Source organism: Helicoverpa armigera, chromosome 27 (genome assembly GCF_030705265.1).
Source record: "Helicoverpa armigera isolate CAAS_96S chromosome 27, ASM3070526v1, whole genome shotgun sequence".
Classification (NCBI taxonomy): domain Eukaryota; kingdom Metazoa; phylum Arthropoda; class Insecta; order Lepidoptera; family Noctuidae; genus Helicoverpa; species Helicoverpa armigera.
Genome location: NC_087146.1, coordinates 5,285,838 through 5,297,030, shown reverse-complemented (window position 1 = coordinate 5,297,030; position 11,193 = coordinate 5,285,838). Strand labels below are relative to the sequence as shown.

At 41.4% G+C, this 11,193-nt stretch overlaps 1 protein-coding gene across 1 annotated transcript; it reads right to left on the bottom strand.

The window, feature by feature from the left end:
* Nucleotides 1-1,204: 1,204 nt before the first annotated feature.
* Nucleotides 1,205-8,763, bottom strand: LOC110369612 (uncharacterized). The gene is made up of 12 exons (XM_064041923.1): nt 8,559-8,763; nt 7,863-7,976; nt 7,194-7,588; nt 6,603-6,755; nt 6,066-6,227; nt 5,388-5,534; nt 4,806-4,835; nt 4,170-4,417; nt 3,298-3,394; nt 2,531-2,682; nt 1,859-2,045; nt 1,205-1,467 (listed from the first exon to the last, which is right to left on the bottom strand). The coding sequence occupies exons 1-12, from the start codon at nt 8,680-8,682 to the stop codon at nt 1,267-1,269; spliced, it is 2,010 nt and encodes a 669-aa protein (XP_063897993.1). The 5' UTR covers nt 8,683-8,763; the 3' UTR covers nt 1,205-1,266.
* Between the last annotated feature and the right edge of the window lie 2,430 nt (nt 8,764-11,193).

Here is an 11,193-nt window from a genome sequence, read left to right as displayed (position 1 = left end):
TAGACTAAATTGACACTTGCAAAATGTCAAACTTACAAATAATGTTGCTAGCTCTTTGGTGCAGTGTTGTACTTACGATACCGGTTCGTTGACTCGTAACTTTTTATCTATAATAGACGAATTTAATATTCATTCAAAGTTTTATATTTAAAATTCACGTACGTACACACGGCTGCACGACTTGCTACAAACTACCAGGGATATCTGACCACGCAAAGCCATGCTTAATCATCTAGGATAAGCCCATTATTTCAGGATGACTTATTGTTAAAAAACGATACTTGATTTTATTAACGCTAAGTTTCGGTCGTGCCACATCACTATTTAAGAATTTGCAATAAACTGAAAATACCTTAACTCGTAATGTCAGTTTAGCCTACGAGACTAAAAAAACCGACTATAGACAGAAAAAAATTGCAATTGTTTATATCGTTTCATCCCTGCGTAATGTGTTCTAAAATATACTGTAACGTAGCTGAAAAAAACCTCAATACTTCTGCGCAGTTTCTTCACACTAGATAAAAGTGACAGCCCTGATATGCTGTCACTTTTAGCAGATTATTTTCAAAACCACGAGGGATGCAATTAGTAGTCACTAATGGCATTTGGTATCAATTAGGTAACAGCTCTTTATATGTACATATTTCGAGGGTAAATAGGTGTGGCCGCCGTTCTAATGCACAGTGCACACGAATTTGCGTACTTATCTTGGACGACTTATTTTGTAAGGCCGTAGACTTTCTTGCTAAATAAGCACCCTAATAGGACCATGAAATAAAACACAAGTATAAAATGTTGTTTCATGATATTAATTAACTAACTGCACAAAACAAAAACAACACAATGAACAGAAACAAAACAGTTACAAAAATGTTTGATCACCCTTTTCTTCGTATTAGCATCAAGGCGAAAACACAATTACATATAGTGTCGTGAATATGTTAACTGTATGAAACCGATGCTTCTGGTGCGTCATGTCAGAAGTGTGTCTTCAGACTGGTTACGATGGCCAGGCAGGCATCATCATCAGCAGGGCGACAGCGGGGAGGGCACGAAGACGCGGGGGGAGGGGTGCAGACCAAGTATAGTAATCGGCACAAATCTTGAGCTCTGACCTACATCTGCACAGAAGCGATTTATTAGCAAAGAACCAATCCCGAGTATGACGCGATGCACTGCGGGCCAATTACCGCTTTAGAGCCCGCCCCCGCGCCTCACTTCATACCACAAAAGGGGCCCAATAAATTATTTCTGCGCAGTTGAAGGTCAGAGCTCAAGATTCGTGCCGATAACTATAGCTATCGTCATCAGCAGGGCGACAGTGGGGAGGGTAGGAAGGTACGAGGGTGCAGGGTTACACCAGTTTCCCGTGCAGACACATGCGTGGAACCGCGCGTAGAGAGATAGACCTCGTGACATCGGCAGTAAAGATGCCATGGGACTGATGATGCAGCCGTTCTCCACATTCTGCAAAAAGCAATGTTTGGCAAGATTAAGGCTTTTCCTTTGATTATTGTAATGTTGAAAGTTTAAAAATTGTAAAAGAAAGCTTTCAAAGACTCCACAAACAAGCCGTGTTGACAATTTTGTGAGGCACATTTATAAAACATAGTACATGCTTTTATGGAACTTTTGCACCTTAGTGTTCACATGTATATTATGTATAAATATAAGAAAGTCGTTCAGGTACTCCGATTTTGTAAAAAATTGAGGAGTATTTGATTAGAACCGGAGGAAGACAAAGGATAGGATTTAATCCGATCCAGGAGCGGGAAGTTCTCCCGGGATGATCTCTCTAAAACAGCTAGTAAATAGAGCAACAAGTAACCAGTGGCCCCTAGATCCCTCAGTTACTCACTATAAGCGCCAGCTCCAACTTGGCCATCCTCTTGCTAGCGAAGTGCTTGCCCATCATGGGTCGGAAGCGAGCGCGGCAGGTGCGCTGCGTGTAGACGCCCGTCAGGTCCGTCCAGCGCACCCCGCAGCCGCCCGTGAAGCGCCCGTAGATGGAGCGCGGCTCTGATGGGTTTTCCACGTAGTTGTGACTGCAAGAAGAGCTGTATTAGGCCACAGGAGTACGCAGCTGAGATGACTCCTTGCCATAGTAGACGCGGGTCTATAGCTGGTGAGAAATGGGTAGTTCGCGGTTAAAGAACATGTGCCTATTGTTGGTAAACGCGTAGCGTCTAACAGTGCATGTTTGTTAAACGCACGCTTCAAGAAAATTTCAGCAAAATAGAAGCAGGCTTTGGCTTCTAAGAGCTTCTAAGGGACCAAATAGTTATAGAACTTAGTTTAAATAGTTTAATATTACTCCATAGGTGTCTATTGCAAACAGGATAGTTTGAAATAGTAATCGCAGTACTGGTGCTCAAAGGAGATAAAAAGGAACAGAGGAAGGTTCAAACCAGTAGAAGTCTGACCCTAATTTTTGCCTCATAGTTGGAAGGGCCATTTGGTGACCCCCGATTTTTGAGAAGGGGTAGGGGGAACAGGTCTACCTAGCTCTAAAAGGTGGCACAGGACTCACACATCAAGATGTCGACAGTATTTCCTGAAGGTGGCGATCTGGCCTCTCGAGCGCGCGTCTATAGGCGCGAGCGGTAGGAAGTCGCCCGAGAACGCGTCTGCGCAGGCGGCGTCGCGCGGGATCTCTGGCGTCTTGAGGCCGCACACGAAGCACTGGAGAAGAATAAGTGAGTAGGTAACCCAAAATTATGTTCATTACTTTAGTCTTAACATGAACCAGTCATATTTTTGCAATCGGTCCAAGAGTGTCCTAGAAAAACCAGTTCTAATGTTCTCCACATGGATAGTACCGTGTAATACCTACGTATTGATAAGCAAAATTGTAAAGTATATATAGGTTATCAGTCGTGGTCGCCTAGTGGGTAAAGAACCAACCTCTTAAGTATGAGGGCGCGGGTTCGATTCCAGGTCAGGCAAGTACCAATGCAACTTTTCTAAGTTTGTATGTACTTTCTAAGTATATCTTAGATACCAATGACTGTGTTTCTGATGGCACGTAAAACTGTAGGTCCCGGTTGTCATTAAACATCCATGTCTGTCGTTACGGGTAGTCGGAAGCCAGTAAGTTTGACATCAGTCTAACCAAGGGGGCACGGGTAACTGGGTTGAGTAGATCAGATAGGGCAGTCGTTCCTTGTAAAACACTGGAGCTCAGCTACATCCGGTTAGACTGGAAGCTGACCCCAACATAGTTGGGAAAAAGCTCGGGAGATGATGATGATGTTCATGAAATTTTATCTCCTCAGCAATACCTGGTTGGTGACTCACCTTCCCAACAATGGAGGTGTTCGCGAAGTCATAGGGCGCCGGCGTGGTGGAGGTCGTGCTCAGGGTGCTGGCTGTCGGACACGTTGGCACGCCGTGTCTGAACATACATACATAGCTTGTTAGAAAAACCGGCCAAGTGCGAGTCAGACTCGCGCACGAAGTGTTCCGTACCAGAGCAAAAATGGGCAAAAAAAATCACGCTTGTTGTATGGGAGCCCCCCAAAATGTTTATTTTATTCTACACTCTATGAACTCCCCTATGTTCACTCTATGTACTCCCCTATGTACACTCTATGTACTACAATATGTACTTCCTTATGTAATACCCTATGTACTTCCTTATGTACATTCTATGAACTCCCCTATGTATTTCCTTATGTACGCTCTATGAACTCCCCTATGTACCCTCTATCTACTCCCCTATGTATTCTCTATGTACTCCCTTATGTACCTTATGAACTTCAACCCCTATACGGCATAGATTTTGGTAAGATCCCTTGTTATGTCTTCCCTCTATAAAGAACCTACCTCCCTTCAAGTTTGTAGGAGTTTATAGATTCTGAGATTTCGCAAACAAATGGAAGTTTATTCGTACGTAAACCTCATCATCATCAGCTCAGCCATAGGATGTCCACTGCTGAACATAGGCCTCCCCCTTAGATCTCCACAGATACCTGTTGGAGGCGACCTGCATCCAGCGTCTTCCGGCGACCTTTATAAGGTCGTCTGTCCATCTTGTTGGTGGACGTCCTACGCTGCGCTTGCTAGTCCGTGGTCTCCACTCCAGCACTTTTCGACCCCATCGACCATCTGCTCTGCGAGCAATACGGCCAGCCCATTGCCACGTAAACTAAATGTAAGAAATGACTTACTCAATGAGCGTCCTATTGAATTCCTCAGTCAAATTCCACTCGTAATCGTAAGTCAGGTTAGCAATAATAGCTATGATTGCATTAATATCCATGCGGGGCGACCTCTTGGTGACATTGGCGACTGTTGTCGGTGACTCCATAGTTGTCGGTGACTCCGAAGTTGTTGGCGACTCCGAAGTCACTCCAATTGTTGTTGCTGTAGTATTTGTTGTTGTTGTTGTTAAACTTGAAGTTGTTGTAGGTTCTTCCTTGAACAAGATCACAAGTTTTGCGGCGGGTTGCAACATTTAACTATAACGATAACCGAACCATTTTCAGATGTCAAATCGACGATGTGACCAATGGGGGGCAAGTATACGGCTGGTTATGGTTTGGTTATCGTTATAGTTAAATGGTGCAACTCACCGAAATACATAATTTTACAAAAAAAGGTCTTTGTGTGTTACAAAATATAGCCCAGTAAAAAAAGGGGTATCGCGTTGCATGGGTAACTGTGTTGAGGAGGTAAGATAGGCATTGGTGCCATGTAAAACACTGCATTCATTTAGACTGGAAGCCGACCCCAACTCCGAACTTCTGAATGTATTAACTGTGTCATGAATGGTTATATAATTAAAGAAATAGTTCTTAACTTACTCGTTGGATTGGAACATGACTAGTAGACCGCTGTAACAAATAACAACAAAATTTAATAATTTATATAAGTTGAATAGACATGAGCATGAATAGAATGTAGATGGATGGAGAGGAAGAGGAAGACCTAAGAAAAGATGGATGGATTGCCAGAAAGATGACATGAAAAGGAAGGGAGTGAGTGTTAGTATGACGAGTGACAGGGGAAAATGGAAGAGGATGACATATTGCGCCGACCCCAAGTAAAATTAGGAACAGGGCAGGAGGAGGAAGAAGAAAACATGAGCAGAACGGAGCAAAGCGGATCAGACATATTTTCATTAACATCTCACTATAGGTAGGTACTGTAGTTACTATACTATAATAAATCTTTTCGAAGGCACCTACCATAAATAATATAAAGTTTATGTACATTTCTTAAACATGCACACTTGCACAGGACTATGAGTATTGGCGGGTGAAACACTTCAGAGGGTGCAACGCATTTGAGAGGTGAACGGTTTAGAGTGAAACGAATTATAATAGGTAAAACGCATTTTAGTGTGTGTTTATTATTTACCCAGGTACTGGAAGTAGTTTTCTCACCAAGATATTGGCATCATCACTAGGACTCCACGTCTGAACGCGCTGGAGGTACTCCATCCAGGTTGGTACTGCGGAGGTGGTCTCATACGGATACATGATGTACTGAACATCTTTCCTCATTTCTTCTGGGTTGTATGTGCTTAATTCCTGGTTGAAATATCTTTAGTTATCATCATTATCTATCACACTACACATATATTAGAAAGACAAAGTCACATGTTTTTATTTCATATTGGCCTTTGCAGGCTCTTATTAAACGTCACACTAGTTGCACGGTTCCAAAAACTTAGTTTCTGGGTGTATATTTATTACTTCTTTATGTGCAAACAGATTTAAGTAGATGAAACTTAGCAGCAGTATGGTTTATAAAACAGAATAACATATCCATGCCGCTTTTTATCCATGAGTGGCGAAGTAGGTCCCTTGGACGCGGGTGAAAACGCGAGCGTAAGCTAGTATTCAATTCAATTCAATTCTTTATTTGCGTTCCATATTTAATATTACAAACAAAGTTGTAGAGTTTGTGTATTTTTTTATTTTCATTAGTGCTTGTAAAGTCTTAGAAAAATAATGACTTAGCTTTCTATATGCTAGTAAATAGATGGATACTTTATTAAGTACTTACACCAATTTTACATTTTTGATCTTAGATCTAGTTAAACTAGTTGACAAAAGCACCTCAATATATGGCGTTTCCGTGTAAGCGCTCCACTTGTGGACGTCTATCGTGGAAGCCTCGGAGCTCGTGAAGTCCTCCACCGTGCCCACTGGGTCAGGCATCAGCTTGTTCACTTCAGCGTACATGTAGTCGTTACTGTATGTTGATGTCTCTTGCAGGATCTGATGATAAAAAGGTTACTTTATCTTGTTCTAGAGTATTTTTTGCGATAAAGTTAGCTGCCAATATAGTTTCGATGTTAAACCTAGCTCGAAGTTTTAAGCAATATGAACCATGTATAAGTCGGAGTTAATGCTATTTAAGGTATTCTTTCCAATCAATCTTAACGTGATGCAGAGATATCATGGTAGGTGCATTTAAAGCCAATAGAACACAAAACAACGAGTGAAAGATAAAAAAAATCTGTGTGCTAAATATTAATAGAAAGAAGATTTATCAGGGTGCGTAGAGTAGTTCTCAGAGAACTCGTTAACCCGATCACACCTGCACAAAAGAACTTAAGGGGCTGTGTTTTAACCATAAATAAAAAAAAATACCGAATTCGGCATGGTGTCTTCGAGAGGCATCCAGGTTTGTGCTTCGATAGAGCCGACTGTATGCTCCTCAGGGCTTGGGGTTGAGCTCCTGGGGTAGTCTGGCTGCAAGTCTTTAATGGGCACCATGTCACCAACTTCAACTACTTGCACGTCCTTTAAATATATTAAAGAATGATGAAGACGATGTTGACATCATGATGTTATCATTCATCAGGGATATACGGCTTGAAGAAGGCTTTTCCAATCCTTTCGAGTTTGACAAGCAACTTCGATGTCAACTGAACAATCGGCCGTAGAAAATAAACAGATTTCAATTCGTTCCGATTCGTAGTTAAAAAGAAACTAAATGATCATGTGGATATCACTACATAGTATAAAACAAATACGCTTTTTCTGTCCCTAATCGGTATACTTAAATCTTTAAAACTACGCAACGGATTTTGATGCGGTTTTTAATAGATAGAGTGATCGAAGAGGGAGGTTTATATGATAACATCCATTAAATCTGACGCGACGCCCGCACCAGTGCGAAACCATGAAGGCGGGTCGCTATTAGACTAAAAACTGTTAAATACATACATAGTTACTTACACTAGTAGTCGCTTCCAAATCCTCAAAAGTAGGACCATAATTGAGTTTCGCCAACGTCGGTATACCACGGACATCCATTTCAGGAGCCCACTGCTGAACACCACCCATCTCTGACTGCCAACCATGAAAATCCACTGCAGGTCTAAGCCTTTCCAAATCAGCTGCTGGCTGGTAATGAAAATATTCTTCGGAGAACTCCTGAACAGGGTCTGGGGAGGTCTTTATGAGAGTTTTAGGTTCGTCCTCGTAATCTGATGTTGGGATCTCAGTTCTTCGCGTGTTATCGTATCTGGTCTTCGAATTGTCTACGTAGTCATAAATGTCTGTGTATTGGCGGATTATTCGTGCTGTTAATGACTCTGGTAGATGGTCGTTAAATATCTTGCCTAATGCTCCTGAAAAAGGAATATATAGGTATCACTTTATTGGCAGTTAAAATTTTCTCATATATGTCAAGAAAATAAGACTAATGACTCCATGGCGGGTCCATAGTGTCTATATTAGCTTCCGCCCGCAATTTCCCTGCACCCCGTGACCGTCACACACACGATAAAATGGGCATACCAACACTTTTTTTACACCACCGCCGCAAAAACAGGAGTGCTATTTTTCTGAGAGTCGTATAACTTACTTCAGAGATTATATTTGTCGCGAATGTTAAATAAATACCTTGCACATCATGGATCTCCTTAGGATCAAGAGTTCTTATCTGAACGTTGTCCTCAAACCGCTTCATTCGCGTCAAAAGATTCAGTATAGTTAAATCCTTGGAGTCACCATTATCTAAAACAAAACAAGAGTTAAGCAGGTCAAGCGGAAACTAGGAAAGAATTAAAAAGAGCCTGATTCCATATGGATCATCTGTCTAGCCTTGTCCCTACTTTGATGGGGTCGGCTTTCAATCTAACCAGATACAGATGTGTAGCAATTCTTCGCCTTCTACTGTCAGTCCCAATGACTTTATACATAGGTTAATGTTTCAGCCGTTGAGGCTGCTTTAATCAGTCTTTAAAGACGTGGTGAAGTACGAATGTGCGGTTTCGATTGCAGCTCAAGCAAGTATGAATGTTCATAACTTTTCTAAAGTTATAATGTTCTTTGTGTTTCTTAGACATCAATGATTGACGGCTGACGGCGAAAATCTTGAGAAAACCTGAACTGAAAAGGCCTCTATCTGTCTTGAGCGTACATGGTGATTGACGGTAATTCCTTCTCTGTATAAGAAGAGGCATGGCCTCTGCAGTCGTCGTGTCAGTCAGTCTTTGTTGGACAAAGGCCTCTCAAAAGGTACGCCAATTTATTCGATCTTCAGCAACCACTGCTGCCCTGCAGTAGGACAATTAAAGGCTGCTTCTCTAAACCTACCTTCATCATAACCATCATAGAAGTCCTGAGTATCATTTTCAGCCTCATCATCCTGATAGGCCGAGTAGGCTGTTCCCGCGCACACAACTCCGACCAATAGGATGACCACCGCCATTGTCCACATGCAGATTTAAAAGAGAGAGGGGAGGGAAAACAAGAATTTACAAACTCATAACATAATGCTGCTTAAATAACTAAAGAAATTAGAAATAGAGGGTTTGAAATAATTATTGGGACCCTGACATCTATGCCTGACATTATAATATTTTGACTAAAATAAAGTTTTTTCTGTCATATAGTTTTGTTTATGGATGAGGAAATGAGACGATTGAAAGTAGATTGTAAACTACTATTTTGTAATTTATGCTTTTGTTAAGTCTAAAAACTGGTCAAGTGCAAGCCGGGCTGGCACACGATGGAACCACTAAAAATTTTAATTAGGGCGAGTCGGATTTGTTTTAGTGCGATTTTGTTTTCTTATAATTAAAACTGGCGACTCGCTCCGGCTTCGCACGGGCACGGGCACTATTTAATAAATGTCTATATAAATATATCATCTATATAAATAAAAATGAATTGTTGCTCGTTAGTCTGATTAAAACTCGAGAACGGCTGGGCCGATTGAGGTGATTTGGTTTTAAAATGTTTGTACAGGTCCAGGGAAGGTTTGAACGATACGAAGTTCGCGGGATCAGCTAGTTTAAAATAAGAACGCATAAAAATCGGTTAGTAGTTAGAGTAGTTTTGAAGATTTAAGCGTACAAAAGGACACGGGGGAAAAGGGATACAGGGATAGAAAAAGCGGCTTTGTTTTATACTTTGTAGTGATGAGGATGATGATGATATACGAGGTCGCCTTAAACTTGCTAACCAGGAAGAAATTAACAAGAGCCTTCATATTGGAAAATCCATTAAAACGTGTCCTTTCATTACAGATGCACTTTGAAAGATAGATCATTATCTACTTTGATAACTAAAATACATAACAATTTAAAAATGTATGCAACAAGATTGTATCTAACAAAAGTTTTTTATAATTGATAATGTGATTAATTAATGTGATTCAGCGCATTACACAATCAATTAATTTCATTTTTAATAGTAATATTTTGTACTTAGTAGTGTTGTTCCGAATAGATTTTACGAATGCGAAAATTTTGAGCCAACTTTATTGAATATTGACAGACATCATCCTCCGAGCCTTTTCCCAACTATGTTGGGGTCCGCTTCCAGTCTAACCGGATTCAGCTGAGTACCAGTGCTTTACAAGAAGCGACTGCCTATCTGACCTCCTCAACCCAGTTACCCGGGCAACCCGATACCCCTTGGTATCGACTTGGGTCTTTAGACTGGTGTCAGACTTACTGGCTTCTGACTACCCGTAACGACTGCCAAAGATGTTCAATGACAGCCGGGACCTACAGTTTAACGTGCCATCCGAAACACAGTCATTGGTGTCTAAGATATACTTAGAAAGTACATACAAACTTAGAAAAGTTGCATTGGTACTTGCCTGACCTGGAAAGTACCTATAATACATATTATATTGACAGACAGCGAAGCCTTATTAATAGAGTCCCATTTTTTCCTTTCGATAAAATTGGCTACGGAACCCTGAAAAGTTTCCTGTTACAATAAAATAGAGGGCAGCATTAGCGTAGATATAGACCGCTCGATAACAACGCCATCTATTATTCGTAAATGGCATATAGCTTTAAGTGACTGGAAGCCAACCCCAACTTTGAGAAAAGGCTCGGCAGATGATGATTCTATTTTGTGTTTCATATCTTAAAGTGACGTGGAAGATGTTAGATGGCGCTGTCATCATTAAAATTATACAGTGATACAAACGGGAGAGCTTCGAAACTCTACAAATATCAATTCTACAATTTACAAAAAACACACGTAATATGATTAAGAAATGCTGCGTTCGACAAAACAGCAAAACATTGTATTTCTAATCTCAACATGGATTGAGTATAGGTATCTATCATTTCCAGTGGGCCTAGCATGACCGCCATAGAAACAGCTTTTGTCTACCGGAGAATCGACATAATGACAGATAAGAAAGATTTCTATCGACCCGAGCATGGCGTTGTTTGACACCGAGAAAAGAAATGACAAGACAAAAAAAGACGACAAACTGGTAACTACACTACTTATGCCTCTTCTTCTTCCTCCGAGCCTTTTCCCAATCATGTTGGGGTCGGCTTCCAGTCTAACCGGATTCAGCTGAGTACCAGTGCTTTACAAGAAGCGACTGCCTATCTGACCTCCTCAACCCAGTAACCCGGGCAACCCGATACCCCTTGGTTAGACTGGTGTCAGACTTACTGGCTTCTGACTACCCGTAACGACTGCCAAGGATGTTCAATGACAGCCGGGACCTACAGTTTAACGTGCCATCCGAAACACAGCCAATGGTGTCTAAGATATACTTAGAAAGTACATACAAACTTAGAAAAGTTGCATTGGTACTTGCCTGACCTGGGATCGAACCCGCGCCCTCGTACTTGAGGTTGGTCCTTTACCCACTAGGCCACCACGACTCCCCTACTACACTACTTATGCCATCTATATTTTTCAGACTGCATCAAGTGTTCACCAGGGTGACATTGTGGCACACCCTTGCGAT